The 17,954-nt window shown below is 47.3% G+C and overlaps 1 protein-coding gene across 2 annotated transcripts in view; it reads right to left on the bottom strand.

Moving 5' to 3' along the window:
- Window positions 1-238: 238 nt before the first annotated feature.
- The window catches only part of GBA2 (glucosylceramidase beta 2), a 228,021-nt gene continuing 210,305 nt past the window's right edge, over window positions 239-17,954 (bottom strand). The window contains exons 16-17 of one of the 2 annotated variants that reach the window (XM_086960013.1): window positions 2,032-2,223; window positions 239-1,939 (exon numbers count right to left, since the gene is read on the bottom strand). In XM_086960013.1, coding sequence (XP_086816139.1) covers window positions 1,733-1,939; window positions 2,032-2,223 — 399 coding nt within the window. In that variant the 3' untranslated portion in view covers window positions 239-1,732. The remainder of the gene's footprint in view (window positions 1,940-2,031; window positions 2,224-17,954) is intronic. The other variant, XM_086960014.1, reaches the window with a different exon arrangement.

Below are 17,954 nucleotides of genomic sequence, written 5' to 3' on the forward strand. Positions count from 1 at the left end.
AGTTAACGCAGCGCTCACGTATGTGCGGTATCCTGCGGCAGAACCAAGCAGCTATTAATTGCCACAACTTCTCCCAGCAGGGAAAACAACGGGTCGCACAGCCAACCTGGATTTAAACAGTAATCTGAACAAGAAATAAAAAGGATTACTGTTTAAATCCAGGTTGGCTGTGCGACCCGTTGTTTTCCCTGCTGGGAGAAGTTGTGGCAAAAAAAAAAATATATATATATATATATATATATATATGTATGTAACCTGGTAATATATATATATATCTCCAAGGGATGTAGATGTTGGGCTAGGAACAGTAAATCTATATTTCCGTATATGGACTTAACTTTTGATATCTTTTCGATGATATCCTTGTAGGTCGATATTCGGGTGATCGATATCCAGTAGTACAACCATTAATCTTGCCACGAGATCCCGCAGCTTTGCATTTCAATTGATTACTCCCCGCTCAGTAGGTATCAGTTCCTAACACTGACAGCGAGGGCGGAGCACGGTCCTGCCCTTCCCTGGTTTTTGGCACTGCTTGACCATGAAGGCAGTGAGTGAGAAAGCATCACTGCTTGATGTTAAAAGATGAGCCCCAGAACTGGTGAAGCCAGCCATGGGGCAAGAGCAGCTCCCCAGGTGCCTCTTTGGACAGCAGAATAACACTTTGTACCGGAGCTCGACAAGCTACCAATAGTGCCAAGTCAGGCTGCGATGGCAGAAATGCACAAGAGAAACACAAGAGGTCAAGAGCTGGACAGCTAGTCATTTAGAGGGAACAGCAAACCGATCAATCTGCTGCGCCCGACACATATCCCAACACCCTCAGAACAGGAGAGACGAGTGGATTATGAAGGATGCAAACACACAGTGGCTGTAACCAGGAAAAATCATGGAAGACCCTAGAAACAACCCATCGCAGACGATCTCAACTGAGATCTGCAGCATGAAACCAGCGCTCAGGACTCTCAGAAGATGTCAAAATAAACAATACCCATGAGAAGGGTGCCAACCCTTTAACCACTGGAGGGACCTGGTGAAAGAGTGAGTACTGTAGGAGATGGACAATGACACAAATACCCCGGGGGTTGTAAGGAGATGCGAGCTACAATCATTCCGACCCTGAGGGGCGCATTCAGTACACCCTGCAAGAAAGGCCATGCATAGTAGGATCTTGTGCAGGAGATGTGAGCAAACCGCTGCCCAATTTTTGACAAGAGAATGCAATGATACAAACACACCGCAACCATTCAGCAAAAAACAGGAGTGATTGCTGTAGTAACTTCCTGTTCAAACACCATGATGGGACATTTAAACCGCCTACAAATGTAAAAACGGGAGCAGGAATCTAGAAGCTCTCCCTCTCCTCGTCCGCCAACATCCATTTTGTTTTTTTACATGATTGAATAACATTGACTTAAAGGGACATCCTTGGACCCCACACTGATTCAGTCAGAAGAACATGAAGCGACAGCAGGCAATTGTAAGTACTACCCCATGGGTTGTGATCAGATACAGCAGCTAAAATCACAGTTCAAAAGTTCAGGGCACGGAGAAGTGTTATCAGCGAGTCCACTTTCAAAGCAAGGTGTCTAAGAATATTTCACTCTTTTGGGCAGTCATCATAAATTTCACAGGGTAAAACTGCGCATGTCCAAGAGTGCAGCAGTCGAGGGCAGTGGTCCGAGCCAGGCGCGTCTGTTATATTCTCCTCTGAGCTGTGTCCATGATTGTGTTACTTTCTCTGTGGCGGGGGAGTCTCTTTAACTCTGCACTGGAGTGCAAGCTGCATGCCCCACACACTGAGAGGTCGCATGTAAGCCAGGGACCGGAAGATGTTCTTCTCACAGTATGCTTCCGGTGTCTGAAAGGCCATACCAAGGCGCTCCCACACAGTTCTATAACAGCCCTCCGCAGTCTCAAAGCCCTCCTTGACAAGACCCTGTAGGAGTGAGAGGTGAGAACAGGTCAGGAAGCTTGCAAGAAATAAAAAAAAGACACACAAAAAAGACAATCACAAAAGGCACATCCTACCTCCTGGATCATGGTGGCAGCGAGACCGTACACCACTCCAACCCAAACTTCATCCGACTGCACACTGGAGGTGTCTATTTTCCCATCTGGTCGCATCCCATTCACAGCTCCCATGGTTCCACCAGCAAAGCGCTTGACATTCAGTTCAAAGATAGTCTGCAAGGCGCTTCGAATGTGCTCTCTGGGGAAAACCTGACATAAAAAGAATGTTATTAGCCCAGTGCAGCAACTTCCTACTCCTAGCACTCAGGTTTTTTTCAAAACAGAACCCAATTTTCACACAGCCATATCCCTGCCGAATCTGCATCCCTTGTACGTGTCTCCCTCAGTCCGAGCAGAAGAATCATTTTCAACTAGGCTGAGGCAGCTAGGAAATACAAAATAGCTACTTGTGGACGACGGGAGTTAAAGACTGAAGAGGAGAAAATGTGCATCTTTGTAGAGTAAGACTAAAGTGGCAACAACAGGTTGAGAATAGCTCAAGTAAGGATGCAACTGAGACTGCTCCCAGCAATCTTATCCAGACATATCCAGCGCCTACACAACATCGAAATACAAGGACACACACCTCAATAGATCGGCTCCTTTTGGACTGGAAGGACCCAGACAGTCAGCCCGACCCGTACACCTTTGATCCGGTGACATTCTCTGCGTCTGTCAGGAAAGATCCTACTGGAGGCCCACCCTCTTCAACATGTACATGATCTCTCTCGCCAGCATAATCCACGCTCGCCTCACATACTCTCCTAAAAACGCAACTCATTCTCTCCCTCATGGACAAGACGCCCAGTACCCGGATCAGGTTCAGTGCCTGCATGACTGAAATGACCCCCTGGATGAAGGCAAACTCTGAATCTGAACACCCACAAGACCAGAATTGTGATCTTTGGGAAGAGCACTTCTCATGAGGGACTCAACCCGACGGTCAGCATGACAAGAACTTTGATTTAATCGACAGCAAACTGGGCATGATTGCCAAAGCTGCCACCATCTCATGCTGCCATACCTTCAAGATACTGGGGACGATAGTCAACGAGTCCCAAGCAGCACCTGGAAAATTGTCATGCATGCCCTTGTCACAAACAAAGCTGGCCTATAGGAACACACTTTATGCCGGGATTAACAAAAACTCACCAGAAGGCTGCAGATCATACAGAGCTCAGGGGGCAAAATCATTTGCAACCATCCACGTCCCGCTCACATCACACCACACCTTAAGGAGCTCCACTGGCTCCCCATAACAAATTAAGCACAACTCAAACTCCTCACCAACCTTTCGAGGCACTACACAACGCTGGCCCAAGCACACCTCAACAATCGCATCTGCTTTCACAAACCCTCCAAACACCTCCACATGTGCGGGTTTCTACTTGAACACATCCCATGCAAATAGAAAACAAGATATAGAGGTCAAGCCTTCTCCAACATCGCTCCTACGGCATGGAACAACCTGCCACTACACATAAAACCCTTCATCTGCCTTCTTGAATTCCGCAAGAAGCTTAACACATCTCTTTTTTAGAAGTCCCAATAGGCCCCAGGTTTGGCTAGACTTGCACCTGCTGTAAGAAGCTGGCTCTGTATGTGGTATAAATCAAAAATAAAAAAAGAGCGAGCGAGGAAAAATAGGAGCGGCGCGTTCTTTTCCCTACGTTAACTTTTACAGATAAAGATGAACAGACTCATGCGGATAAATATGAGCATCAAAAAGGTTTTTTAGAAGAACCCTCACCCACCAACCTAGTTGGGGGCATGCTTCATCATTGGTTCCCACCCCAGACGCCGAGTGCATCCCGAAAATGCTACACCTGATTACAGCCGAGCTGGTATTTTTTGGTTTTTTATGTGTAAGGTGATGGTGGTGAATTAAAACTATTGATAAAAAGGGGTGTGGGAGATATTTATACTGGTGGACACTAAAATTATCAAAAAAATTGTTTATTCTGGCCCCTTTTTTCCTCTTCAAGATGAAGATCCTGGCCTGTGTAGCCTAGGTAAATTGGCTGCATAATCTTTCTTTTTTTCTTAAGTGTCTTTTCAGGATCCCTCCTCGACCCGGACGAATGCCTTTGGCCGAAACGCGTAGGTCGTTTGTTTGTCTCTATATGCACCAACTTTACACGCTTGACAAGTGAAAACAATGGAAATAAAATAAAATAAAAAAGATCTTCTGAAACTACTACCTGTGTTTGGTTTGCCGATGTGAGCGCTGCCTTTCTGTCTCCCTCGACGACATTGGAGAGACGTGAGTGATACCTTTTTCATATATATTTTATATAGCTAGCTATCTATCTATCTATCTAGGGGAAACAGTTTCCAAATAAAGGTTTGTGGGTGAAGTTCCCACTTGTGGACTTGTTGATGCGTCCTGCTGAGCAGGCCTGCCAAGTCGTTGTCCAGACCGGGGGATGTACTGTATAACCAACTGCACCTTGTGATGTATCACCCACGTCCAGATGCTCTGGGCTAAAAACAGACAACCCCCTTGCTTCTGTAGGTAAAACTTGGTTGTGGTGTTGTCCGTGAGGAGTAGCACGACCTTGTTGCAAATGAGTGGAAGGAATGCCCGAACAGCAAATTGAATAGCCAGCAAGTCCCAGTGGTTGATGTGGAGCCCGTGCCGCATGAGTGCCTACAAATCCTGGATTGTATGATCATGAAGATGTGCTACCATTCGGTGAACGAAGGATCTGTGATGATGGTGTCCTGCAGACGTTCCTACAACAGGTTCTTGTTGTCCCACCAGTTTTCAGAGTGAGGTGCATAACCCCAAATCAACACTAGCGCCTCCCAGAGATCCTCTGCCTTAGGCCACTGTGCTGCTAGGCACTGCTATAAGGGACGCATGTGTAACCTTGCATTAAAAACTATTGCACAGCAGGACGCCATCATGCCTCACAAATTCCCTACTGCCACGACTGTTACCTGATGATCCCGCTGGAAAAAAGGTATTAGATTTTGGAAAGCACTGACTCTGGCAAGGCTGGGTAAGCCTTCCCCACCCTTGAGTCTAGAGTAGTCCCAAGGAATGGTTGTACCAGAAGGGGCTGAAGGTGGGATTAGACTATGTTGATCTGAAGCCCAACTTGTGGAGAAGGTCTATGGTTGTTTGTGTGTGCGCCAGACTTTGCTGCTGTGTGGCGCTCTTGATCAGCCCCCTGTTGAGGTAAGGGAACATGTGAATGCCACCAGACCTAAGGTGAGTGGCTAACCCAGCTGGGCACTTGGTGAAGACTCTGAGGGCTGTTACCCTGAAGGGCCTCGGAAGCTTGTTTCCGGTCCAGGGAAGGCATGGCTTGGCAGTTCGGGCTGGACTGTTCCCATGAAACACAGGGTCAGACTGATTTGCATATAGCCATGTCTGAACTGGGGTGGCAGAGTGGGCTAAAGAACGGTGATGGATTAAACCCAGATCTTTTGACTGGGTGTGAGTGTTTGATTGATTCAGATGCTCCGTCCATCACCACCCCCTTTTGTATCCTGAAGGGCAGCACCTTCAACAGATAATGTTGTCCACTCACCACGAACCGCAGGAATCTTCGATAGGCGGGGTGGACAAGAATATGGAGGTAAGTGTCCCTCAAGCTGAGGGCATTCATGAAGTCGCCTTGTCGCAACAGAGGGATGAAATCCTGAAATGTGACCATGTGGAAATGGTCTGACACAATGTACTTGTTGTAGGGCCGGAGGTAGAGTATAGGCCTGAGGGTGCCCTCTTTCTTGGGAATGAGAAGGTACAGTACATAAAGCCATATAGAGGTTGCGCTGGCGCTTGCTATGTCCCCCCTTGACAAGTAGTGCGTGCAGCTTCTCTTTTTTTTTTCTTTTTTACTGAGTTTTATATAGCGTAAACTTGACCGACAGGTATCGGGCATCAGAGCGCTAAACACGAGCACCAGTTGTGTTACATGAAAACACATTCATTTTTGTTAGGCACGGGGAGATTAAGTGATTTGCCCAGAGTCACAGGATGTTGCACGTCTTTGCCGAGACTTGAACCCGGTTCCCCAGATTAGAGGTCGAACGCCCTTGCCATTAGGCCAACTCCTCTCTTTTAGCAGACACTGGTGTTCTGTGGACAGTTGTGTGTGCATGAGGAAATGTTGGGTGGATCTTCGGGTGAGTTCTAACCAATACCCCTTCCATATGATGTTTAGAACCCATCCTCTGAGGTCATTGCCTTCCAGTCAGGCAGAAACCTCTGCAAACTGCCCCCAACAGATGTTGGCTGGTCAGTAGAAGGTGGAGAGCAACTCTATTTTGGGGAGGTGGCTCCTTTGGGAGATGCCCCTTTGCCACTACTCTTTCAGGAGCCCCCTCTGTACCCTCCCCTCTAGTAACCAGGTAAAACGGTCTGCAGCTGCTGTCTGGTGTTTGTTGTGTAAGTCTTGGGTGTGGCAACTGCTTTGGTTGTGCCGCGGTACTGTGGATGTCAAAAGAAGCTGCTGAGGCAGTGGGAGTCTGCAGGGCACATATGGCATTAGCTGTACCTGTGTCGTTGATTTTTCCAAGCATCTCGACTGGAGCATTCAAAAAGATGCTTGCCATCAAAGGGTAAATTAAGAAGGTGTTTTTCTACCTCTAGTTAAACCCCGAGACACATAGCCATACATGGCGGCAAAGAAGGAGACTAGAATTCATGCCATAAGCAGCCATGACTGCGGCATCCAGGATGCACTGCAAGTTACTGTTGAAGATAATCTTCCCCAACATTACCAATCCCTGTCCCCGCTTGCAATATTTCTCTGGAAGATGTTGGATAAGATCTTTCATCTGGTCCCAGTGGGCACGATTATATCTGGAGAGTAAGTCCACAGAGTTGATAATGCTCCATTGTGCGACATGCTTGCTAGCAGCATCTATTTTCTTGCTCTCCCGGGCCGAAGGGGGTACATCCCCTGCACCCTGGGAATTCGCTCTCTTTCTAGCCATATGTACCACCAGGGTTCGGGGGTAACTGGCCTTTGATGTAGGGGGGTCTAGTCTTGTCAACTTACGCCATGATGACTAGGGATGTACAGGCTCTATGAAGATATTCCCAGCAGGCTTGAGCATGCCTTTCAAAAGGGGAAATAACTGAGGGACCTCTGTGTAGTGGGGAGGGTTTCCAGCAGGAAGGAAAATGCTACTTACCAGTATGCATCTGAATGAATGAATGAATGAATGAAATAAAACTTATAATGCGCGAACTTTGCCTGAAGGCGTCAAGGCGCCTACAAAAGAAAAACAAAAAGGCAGGACCAAAGAGCTAGGGGTAAGCTTTGACAAAGAGCCATGTCTTCAGGGCCTTTCTAAAAGATTGTATTGAAGGCAACATCCTGATTTCAAGGGGAACAGTGTTCCACTATCTGGGAGCAAGATTAGAAAAGGCTCTGCCTCCCCACTTGGCTGTTCTTGGTATGTAGAGCTGCAGAGTTGCACAATATGCATAGATCGCCACCTAGTGTTGGGCCCGGATGTTTGCAGTTTGTTGTTGTACTGAAAAGGTCTTTGGAAGTCACGAGTTAGGTGACTCCTCCTTTGGACCATATTGCGCTTGGGCATCGGCTCCATCCCCAGATTGTTTTTCGCCATTAGGGAAACAATAGAGCTTTGCTGGAAGTACAGGAAGGATGCCCATGTAATTTGTATCTAATTAAGATAATACCGGAACAGAAAAGGGTAGCCGTGGAGGCGGGTGGGCGTGTGCAACTCTGCAGCTCTACATGCCAAGAACAGATGCATACTGGTAAGTAGCATTTTCCGTTCGAGGCATATGAGCTGCAGATTGCATATTGTGCATAGATTGTATAGCAGTACCCACTCTTAGCGGCGACCACCCCTATCTGTAGCAGTAGTTTGGAATAATGTTCAGAGAACAGCCTGGCCCACATTGTTTTGTTTGCACATCTACACAATAGTGGTTTGTGAATGTCTGCGGTGTTGACCATGTAGCTGCTCTGTAGATGTCATCTAAGGCATTGTTCCCAAAAAATGCCATTGAAGCCCCTATCTTTCTGGTAACAAATCTGTATGCATTTGACAATCCATCTAACTATACCAGATTTTGAAATGGGATTACCCTAGTGTGGTGGTGAGAAAGGCACAAAAATGTGTTGTCTTACGAAAGGGTTGTGTCCTTTCTATGTAGTATAGCAACGCTCTTTTGACATCTAATGTGTGAAGAACTCTTTCTGCTACTGACTGTGGTTGCGAGAAGAAAACAGGAAGTTCCACAGATTGATTGAGCTGGAATGGAGAAATGACTTTAGGCAGGAATTTCAGATTAGTACGCAGAACAACCTTATTTTGATGCATTTGCAAAAAGGGTTCTTGAATGGTTAGTGCTTGTAGTTCACTAACTCTGCACAGAGAAGTAATAGCTACTAGGAAATCAACTTTGCATGTTAAAAATTGTAATTCACATCTGTGTGTTTGGTTCGAAGGGAGGCCCCATTAGCCGTGTGAGAACAATGTTTAAATTCCACACAGGTGAAGGTGGTGCTCTGGGAGGAATTATTATTTGAAGGCCTTCCATAAAGGCTTTAATAGCAGGCACTCTGAACAGAGATAGATGTTGTCTGTTTTGCAGATATGCTGCAGTCTAATAGACGTATAGGCGAAGTTACATCTTTGAAGATGCAGTAAGTAACCTATGATGTGTTGAATAGTCACATCTAAGGGATTATTATTGTTGTCATGACAATATATTACAAATCGTTTCCACTTGGCCACATAACATGCCCTAGTGGTTGGACGTCTAGCTTCTTTAATGACATTCATGCAGTCTGGAGGAAGGTTCAGATATCCAAATTCTAGGACTTCAGGAGCCAGATGGCAAGGTTGAGCTGAGCTGGGTCCGGGTGCCTGATCTCTCCATGGTTCTGTGTTAAGAGGTGTGGAGAGAGGTGCAGTTTTTGGTGCGGTACCAGAGACAGCTGTAGCAGTGTGGTGTACCGCGGTTGTCTGGCCCACGTTGGAGCAACTAGGATGAGGGTCAGAGAATGCTGCTGTAGTTTTCGTACTGCTAGTGGCATGAGTGGTAGAGGTGGAAAAGCTTACGCAAATCTGTTTGACCAATTCATCCATATCGCATTGCCTTTGGACAGTGGGTGTGGATATCTGGCGGCGAAGCTTGGGCATTTTGCGTTTTCATGGGTGGCAAATGGGTCTATCTGAGGTTGTCCCAAAATCTGAAAGAACGGCTGTAGAACTTGCATATGAAGTTCCCACTCGTCGGTCTGTTGTGTTTGACGACTTAACAGATCCGCTATAGTATTTTGTACTCCTGGGACATGTTGGGCTAGAAGGAATATGTTCTGAGGTATGGACCACCTCCATATATCCTGTGCTAGTTGAGAGAGCTACAGGGAGTGTGTGCCTCCCTGCTTCTGTATGTAATACATGGCTGTCATGTTGTCTGGGCGGACTAACACAGCTTTGTTTGCTACTTGCTTCTGGAAAGCTTTTAGTGCTAGGAATACTCCTAGTAACTCCAGATGATTGATGTGGAGTAATTTTTTTGCAGTGTCCACCTGCCCTGCATGGTGTGTTACAGCAGGTGGGCTCCCCAGCCGGAGAGCGATGCGTCCACAGTTAAGATTATCTGGGGAATTGGCTCTAGGAACGACCGTCCCTTGGAAAGGTTTTGGTGTTCCACCACTGCAGAGAGCGATGAGTTCGACCGTCTACCAACACTAGGTCTGTTAATTGACCTTGAGCCTGGTTCCATTGACGTGATAAGCACTCATGTAGCAGACGCATTTGAAGTCTTGCATGCGGTACTATGAAGATGCAAGAGGCCATCATCCCTATGAGTTGCATGAACACTCGTGCTGGGATGGAGTGTAGTCGCTGAAACTTTGTTACGAGAGTTCGCATGCTGGCTATCCTTGCTGGAGTGGGATAAGCTAGCGCTGTTGAGGTGTTCATTGTGGCACCAAGGTACTGTTGTACTTTGGATGGCTGTAGATGAGACTTGATGTGGTTTATGGTGAACCCCAAGTTGTGGAGCAGCTGGATGGTGGCATGAGTGTGCTTTACGCATTGATTGTGTGAGCTGGCTTTTATGAGCCAGTCGTCGAGGTACGGGAAGACATGGATGTGCTGTCTTCGTGGATGCGCTGCCACCACTGCCAAGCACTTGGTGAACACCCTTGGTGCTGTTGTGACTCCGAATGGGAGTACTTTGAATTGATAGTGCTGCCCGTCTATTACAAATCTGAGATACTTCCTGTGAGCTTTGTGAATGGGAATGTGGAAGTATGCGTCCTTGAGATCTAGAAGTAGCCAGGAAGTCATTTTGCAGCAGGAGCGGAAGGACTTGCTGGAGTGTGACCATGTGAAAATGGTCTGACCGTATGTATATGTTTAGCGGTCTGAGGTCTAAAATAGGCCTTAGAGAGCCGTCCTTCTTTGGAATTAGAAAGTATAGAGAGTAAACCCCCTTGTTTTGCTGGTGCAGAAGAACTAGTTCTATTGCACTCTTTTGTAGCAGAGATACTACTTCTTGCTTTAACAGTGATAGATGTGCTTGTGACATTGGACGCTGTTTGGGTGGTATGTTTGGGGGGGTAGATGTTCATTCTAGACAGTAACCTGACTGAATAATTTTTTGCACCCAGCTGTCTGATGTGATGTTGATCCAGGCAGGCAGGAATTGCTGAAGTCTTCCCTCCCACAGGAGTGGAATGTTGGGGGGTGGGAGGGAAGGGGAGGAAAGTCATTGGGTAGGGGGGTAGAGGCACAGCGGGAGGTGTTGTTTTTGTCTCTGCTTTGTTGTTGTTACCCCTGTATCCCCCTCTCTGGTAGCCCTCAGTGAATGTGGATTGGGTAGGAGTCTTGTAGGAAGTGGAGGGGCTTCCGGAGGAGTAGCCTCTTGTGTTGCCTCTGTATGATGAGCGACGAAAAGTACGTCTGGGAGCTTGCTGCTGCAAGGCTCCCATAGATTTTGCTGTGTCAGTGTCTTTTCTCATTTTTTCTAAAGACACGTCAACATTTGGGCCAAATAAATGTGTCTCATCAAAGGGCTGATTAAGGATGGAGTTTTGTACCTCAGGTTTAAAACCTGAAATATGTAGCCAGGCATGTCTACGTAGTAAGGTGCTGGTATTTACTGCCTTTGAGGCAGTATCTGCGGCGTCCAGGGCACAACGAATGGAGGTATTAGTAATATTTTTACCTTCTTGTATAAGTTTGTTAGCTCTGTTTTTATATTTATCTGGTAGGTGCTGCATTATGGACTCTAGTTCATCATAATGTGCCCTTTCATATCTTGCCAGCAACGCTTGGGTGTTGGCAATGCGCCAGATGTTAGCTGCTTGTGCCGCTGTTCGCTTGCCGGAGGCGTCAAGGAGCTTAGATTCTTTGTCTGGTGGTGAGGCTTCACCTGTTTGGGAATTAGCATGTGTACGTGCATTGGACACCACTAAAGAACCCAATTGTGCTCGGCCTTTAATATAAACTGGGTCTGCAGGGGCAGCTTTATATTTTTTCTCAATGTGAGGATTGAGGACGCTAGCCCTGACAGGATCCTTAAAAACCTCTGTTGAGTGCCTGATGACACCCTTAAGCATTGGAAAAATGGCAGAAGACCTTTGTGTGTTGTCAAAAGTCTCTAATAGGAAGTCTTCCTCCACTGCATCGGTGTGTAAGTCCACCCCATGATATTGTGCAGCACTTTGGAATAGTAGGTTAAACCCTATAGTGTCCTCTGGTGGGGAAGGTCCGGAAGGGTATACAACATCTTGTGGGACCTAAGGCACATCAGGGGTGTTGTAATCATCCCATGGATTAGGTGACTGAGGGGGACTATTAGTTTGTGCTGGGTAATGTGCACCCCCCCCCTTCATAATCAGAATCTGTGTGTACATCATAGTCTGGATTAGGAGATGGTGTAGGTGAATGATGTGGTGGAGGAGGTGTAGGAGGAGGAACAGTATGGGGAGGTGGTGGAGAAGGGACCCTTAATGGAGAGGTTGCAATGTCTCTTTTCTTTGCAGAGGGAGGAGGTGCTGGCGCCTCAAGTGGTCTCTTCTTGGAGCTGAGAGTTAATTGTCCAGTTTTAGGATACTTTACAAGAGTTTTTTGCTGTGGATCCTGTGTAAAAAGTTCCTGTAAACAGGGCAGATCCTTTGGCGTTGAAATTTTCGGGCCCGTAAGTTTTTTAGGCACCGAGTCAGTAGCTGGCTTAGGAGTGTGCCCTTTCGAAGTGTCTTTTACAGGCACCTGTTTTTTCGGTTCCGAGGGTTTTTTAGGCTCCGACGTGTGTGAATCTGGAGCTTTGGTTGATTTTTTACTCGCCTCAGAGTGCGGAATCGGCATCGATGAACCGCTGCCAGTCTTCGGCGCCGTGTGCTTGGCTGTCGAAGCAACGTTCGAATTGGAAGAGGAAGATGGCTTTTTCTTCGGTGTCGGTACTGGGTCGGCACCGGAAATAGGCTGGCTCGAGCCCGAGCCGCCTGAAGGCTTAATGGGCTTCTTTGCCGGACCCGAAGGCGGGGCGTTGGAAGCAGTATCTCGGTGTGCACCCGAGCCCGAAGGTGAGGGTGTGACCGAAGCCTTTTTTGAGGGTGTCGAGGAAGGGGTGGGGTTGACGGTCTTACTTATGACCCATTGAGCTGGAGTGACTTCCTCGACGTTGGAGTCTTCGGCATCGGAGGATCCGATACTCTCCTCGGCGTGCTGGTGCTCTGGCACGTCGACGCCCACTTCGAAGATGTCGTTGGGAATCGAAGCTGACTAGCGAGCCATAGTTCTTTGAGCTTGTCGGTCCCGAATGGTCTTCTTGGAGCGGAATGAGGCACACGCCGAACAGTCTTTGGCCTCGTGCTCCGGTGAAAGCAAAGGTTGCACACCTCATGTAGGTCAGTGTGGGCAATTTCGACCCACATTGAGAACACTTTTTGAATGGCGTCCTTTCCATGAGCAAGAAAGTGAGGTCTAGGTAGGCCCGAAGACCTTTGTCGACGTCCGGAATCGAAGACTTCGAAGTGGTAGAGAATCGCGCCAAAGGAAATTCGGTTCCAAACCGGAGCGCAGTTAACACATCCGAGCCCGGTGGCGGAAAAAAACAATCTGGGGATGGAGCCGATGCCCATGCGCAATGTGGTCCAAAGGAGGAGTCACCTAACTCGTGACTTACAAAGAAATTTTCAGGACAACAACTAACTGCAAACATCCTGGCCCAACACTAGGTGGCGATCTATGCATAGTGTGCAATCTGCAACTCATATGCCTCGAACATAATCTTACTCAGGCTGAACATACATCTCAACTTAATGGAACGTAGACACCCTGTGTAGAACCTCGTGGTAAGAGGTAGTATCATCACTGGGAGATAGGGTACAAGTCCGGGTCGGTGTCTGCTGGGGGATCTGTCTGATATTCATCTAAAGAATTAGGAGCCCAAGGGTCATAAGGTGGATCCTAGCGAGACCCTGGACTGTCCCCATTCCCTGAATAAGGAGATGCCTGTAGGGAATGTGCGTGGGGATCCCCAAGCATTAAGAGGGAGGTAGGAATAAGAGGAGGTGGAGCAGAAGGTTGAGCAGGCCTGGAAGGGCCCTGCAGCAGTGAGGAGTTTCTTTGTGCTGACCCCAAGGCTTTTTGGCCATCTGCTCCGATGGAGGGTTGCAAACCTCCTAGAAAGTGAGTCTCCTTTTATGGGGATCCTTGGATGGTGGGGTAGGCTTATCAAGGATCATGCTTGTGCCCGGCTGGATGTAGATCCTCTGTTGGCAGGCCTGTAAATGTTCCAGGAGCCTTTGCAGGAAGGGTTGGTCTAGGTCCTCCAAAGCGGTGGTGAACCCTATCTGGAAGAATGCCGCGCTTCCATGGACGGACCTTTCCAACCTCCGACCTATCTCCCTCCTGCCATACCTTAGCAAAATGACCGAGAGGCATGTGAACACCCATTTGTCAAATGACATCGAGGCAGCGGAGGGCCTGGACCACTCTCAATCTGGTTTCAGGCCCAATCACAGCACCGAGTCGGCCCTCATCTCAGTGACCGATAACATCAGGATGTCACTGGATGGAGGGGGATCAACGATTCTGGTGCTGTTAGATTTATCCGCTGCCTTCGACACGGTGTCACATGAAATACTTTTCGGTCGTTTGAGGGAAGTGGGCATAGGAGGCACAGCTCTGTCCTGGCTGGAAAGCTTTCTTTCGGGTCGTCTACAAGGAGTCAAGTTGGGCTCCCATAATTCCATTCTAAGGGAGCTCACCAAGGGAGTGCCACAGGGCTCATGTCTCATCCCCAGGCTTTTTAACGTGTACGTGGCCCCCTTGGCGGACATTTTAAGAAAATACGGGTTCACCCCGGTGAAGTATGCCAACGAAACCCAACTCTTATTCCCCTTCCAGATCCTCAGCCCGCAATTCAAAAATCTTTTGCAGATGGGATGAGAGCAGTGTCAGATTGGATGGCACAAAATTGCCTCCAATGTAATGTGACCAAGACGGAAGTCATGTTGTTTGGTGGGGCTACTCTCCTATGGTCCCCAGATTGGTGGCCCTTGGAGTTGGGACCTGTCCCCAGCCCGAAACAAGTTGTCAAAAATCTTGGAGTACGTCTGGATCAAGCACTCCTGCTCAAAGAACACATCAACCAAGTTACAGGAGCATGTTTCCGCGTTATCGGGATGTTACGGCATGTTTTTCCATTCTTGCCCGATAGCTATAGGAAAACACTAGTCCAGACGTTATTAATTAGTAGGATGGACTACTGCAATGGTTTGCTAATTGCAGCCAATGAGAAACAACTAAAAAAATTGCAAGTGGTCCAGAATACTGCGGCGAGGCTGGTCCTCAATGCTCAACCCAGAACCCCCTCTCGTCCTCTTCTACACCAGCTCCACTGGTTGCCAATAAGGCAACGTATAGAATTTAAGACGTGTTGTACAATACACAAATGTCTGTTTGGCTCGGGACCCAGATACTTGAAGGAAAAGTTTGTACCATACACTCCAGGACGCACTTTACGCTCCAGCAGTCACCAATTACTTCAGGTCCCAAGATTTAGAAGAACTAGACATGGTGGCCGTGCCCTTTCCTATAAAGGCCCAGTTCTATGGAATTCACTTCACCCACACTGAAGCAAATCACCAATCTAGAATCCTTCAGGAAAAATCTTAAAACTTATCTATTAACTCAGTCTTAAGAAACCCTTGCTAATAGTACATGATCATGATTGAGCCTTTCTGCTAGGAGCGCAAGCGCAGAGATATCCCTGCCGGGATTGATTCAGGCGCTATACAAGAATATAAATAAAATAAATAAATAAATAAAGATGGTTTGGATGGAGCTGAAGAGGGTCGATGTCCAGAATGTCCCTAAGTGGATTTCAGCTTCATAGCTTTCGAGTTAGAGTGTGGCCACGCAGACGTCTTCGGGTCCGGCGCAGAGACAGCCGACGACGTCAGCTGTGGCCTCCTCTGACAAGAACACCTCTTGAATCTTGGCGCCAGCCATGCCCGGCTGGTGTAGAGCTTTCTTCTCACCCTCTCCTAAGATATTCATGAATTTAACAGACTTGTAGGGAGCGCAGCTGCCCCAAGGGGTTTTCAGGTGCAGGATAGAGGCAAATAACGGTGACCCCAGCAGACACCGAGAAAAGCCAAGTCTTCAAATTCGTATGAAAAGCAAGTAAGGAGTTGCAGTTCCTACGAGTGGATGGGAGAGAATTCCACAACTTAGGACGTAGGTAGGTAAAAGAGAATCCTTACATACGGGTTAGTTGGAACCTAGGTGTGGCGATCAGCGAGAGGCTAGAGGATTTCAGCAGACAGTAGGCACATAAGGAGTCACTAGTCCCTGAATATATAAGGGTGTGAGGTTCCGTGACGATTTGAACCCGTGTTTTCAACATTGTCGTAAACTCATAATTCTGGTACCAGTGAACCGCAAATGATCCATTTAGTATATCCTGGTGTTTTCGCTATGCTACGAGCAAGAGCACTCCTGTTATAAACACATTTCCGATACACCGATGGCATCCATTTTAGACTATGGCATCCATCTTGTATTCTTGCCCTCACATAGTCAATGGACACACAGTGACCTCTGATCAATTCATTTCACTTAAGGACACGTAGGCTTTAACCGGCGATTCACCTTGCTAGTGACACACACGTGCACCTTAGGACAGAAACGCTGTGGCCGCATGACTCGGCGAAAGCTGCCTGCCTGAGGCCAGTCCTGCTATACTGGTTCTCGTGCTCGTTGGCCTGATCATGATTAGGCGGCCGAAGTTGGTAGCCTTGCCCATTTACGACCCACAAACATCTCTTATCCTGTTTTTCTATCTTCTGCACCTGGCTCTGCTCCTTTCCTTCTGGGCCTTTATTAGGGGGAGGTAACGAAATTTACGATGAGGCGGTCCGGCTCTTGAATGAAAAGATGACATGGGATTATGATTGAACAGTGGGAACCTCTCATTCGTAATGTTTTGACATCAGAAATTGTTGACGATTCCTGTGTAACGCCAAATATTTATTGTTTAGGACATAAAGTTTGAGAAACGCACTAGTATGTGGAGAATGTTGCCCCCAGCTAAAAAACTTGTATTTAAGAAGCAACCAACTTAGTGCAAATTGAACAGGCTCCTAGAATCTGCCCGTGTGTAGTTTCTGTGACTTCTGTGTCCCTGCAGTAATAAACCTTTGGTCTTTGACGCCACCATCGAGAAGCCCGTGTTTCTGTTTATTTGAGCACTGAGACAGGTAGAACTCAGGGGTCTTCGGGTGTTGTCCCTGACACCTCTGGACCTTAATTAAAAGTCCAGAACTCCAGGTGCTAGGCCATGTTTGGTCTTAAATATGTAGTACAATGCCTTAAATTGATGTGTTTAGATATCTTAAGCCAGTGCAGTTCCTGAAGCAGAGGGGAGACTGAGAAATGCCTTGATAACTGAAAAAGCAGCTGGGCAGCCGCATTTTGAGTAGTCTGTAGGTGTCAAATCGAAGTCTTATCCGCACCCATCTAGATATGACAAGAGCCTGAATGACAGTTTTCTGAACCGCTAAGGAAATATCCGGGATGTCTTCCTCTCTCTGGTGCTGCGCCACTGAATCTGAAGCAATGCGATGCGCCGGACAGTTCCAAAGGGTTTTTTTGTTATGGAGCCCAAGAAATGCCATACTGGATTACTCTTGGTGATCAGGGGACAGGCACAGGTTACAAACTTTGTGCAATACTGTCCTGGGATACTTTGTGTGACGAGATGGACATTCTCAACTGTTCGAGGGTGATGGAGTCGAAGGGACAGAGCTCCACAGTATGAGTTTGTCTACCACGAAGAAAGAACAGCTTCAAAGCAACACCAGATAGTAGAACGAGTAAAGGTGAGATAGCTTGGACCGATGAGGGGAGATGCTGAAAGCCCGACAAGAACACCTAGTGGCGTCAAAACAGAACTCCTGTATTCAAGTCTGAACCAGACAGTGGAGAAAAACAATCTGACCATGGAGCTGATGCCCATGCGCATTTCGTACAATAGGTGGCAAAACAATCTGACCATGGTGCTGATGCCCATGCACATTTCGTACAATAGGTGGCATCACACCTTGTGACTTAAAGACTTCTTCAAACAAAAGCAAATCCAAGCCCACCACTACATAGAAGGAGTATGCACAGCATGCATAACTACTACGACACAAGCCACAAATCTGTTGTTCTAAAAGAAGAATCTAGGGATGATATTCTCTTGGTTATGTGGAAATCAGTAAGTGCTACAAGATCAAAGAAGGCTTGTGCTAAATGTACCAATCTATTAACTGATGCTGGAGGAGTCTAACTCTTTTATTTTAGGACTGCAGCTCCAATCATCATCATCATCTTCATCATAGGAGTAGCATCCAAACAGAGGGTATGTCCTCTCAGCCCCCTACCCTTTACTATCCACCGTGGTGAGAGGTAAGAATAGGAGGGTGCGATCTGGT

Source organism: Lissotriton vulgaris, chromosome 3_1, assembly GCF_964263255.1.
Source record: "Lissotriton vulgaris chromosome 3_1, aLisVul1.2, whole genome shotgun sequence".
Lineage (NCBI taxonomy): Eukaryota > Metazoa > Chordata > Amphibia > Caudata > Salamandridae > Lissotriton > Lissotriton vulgaris.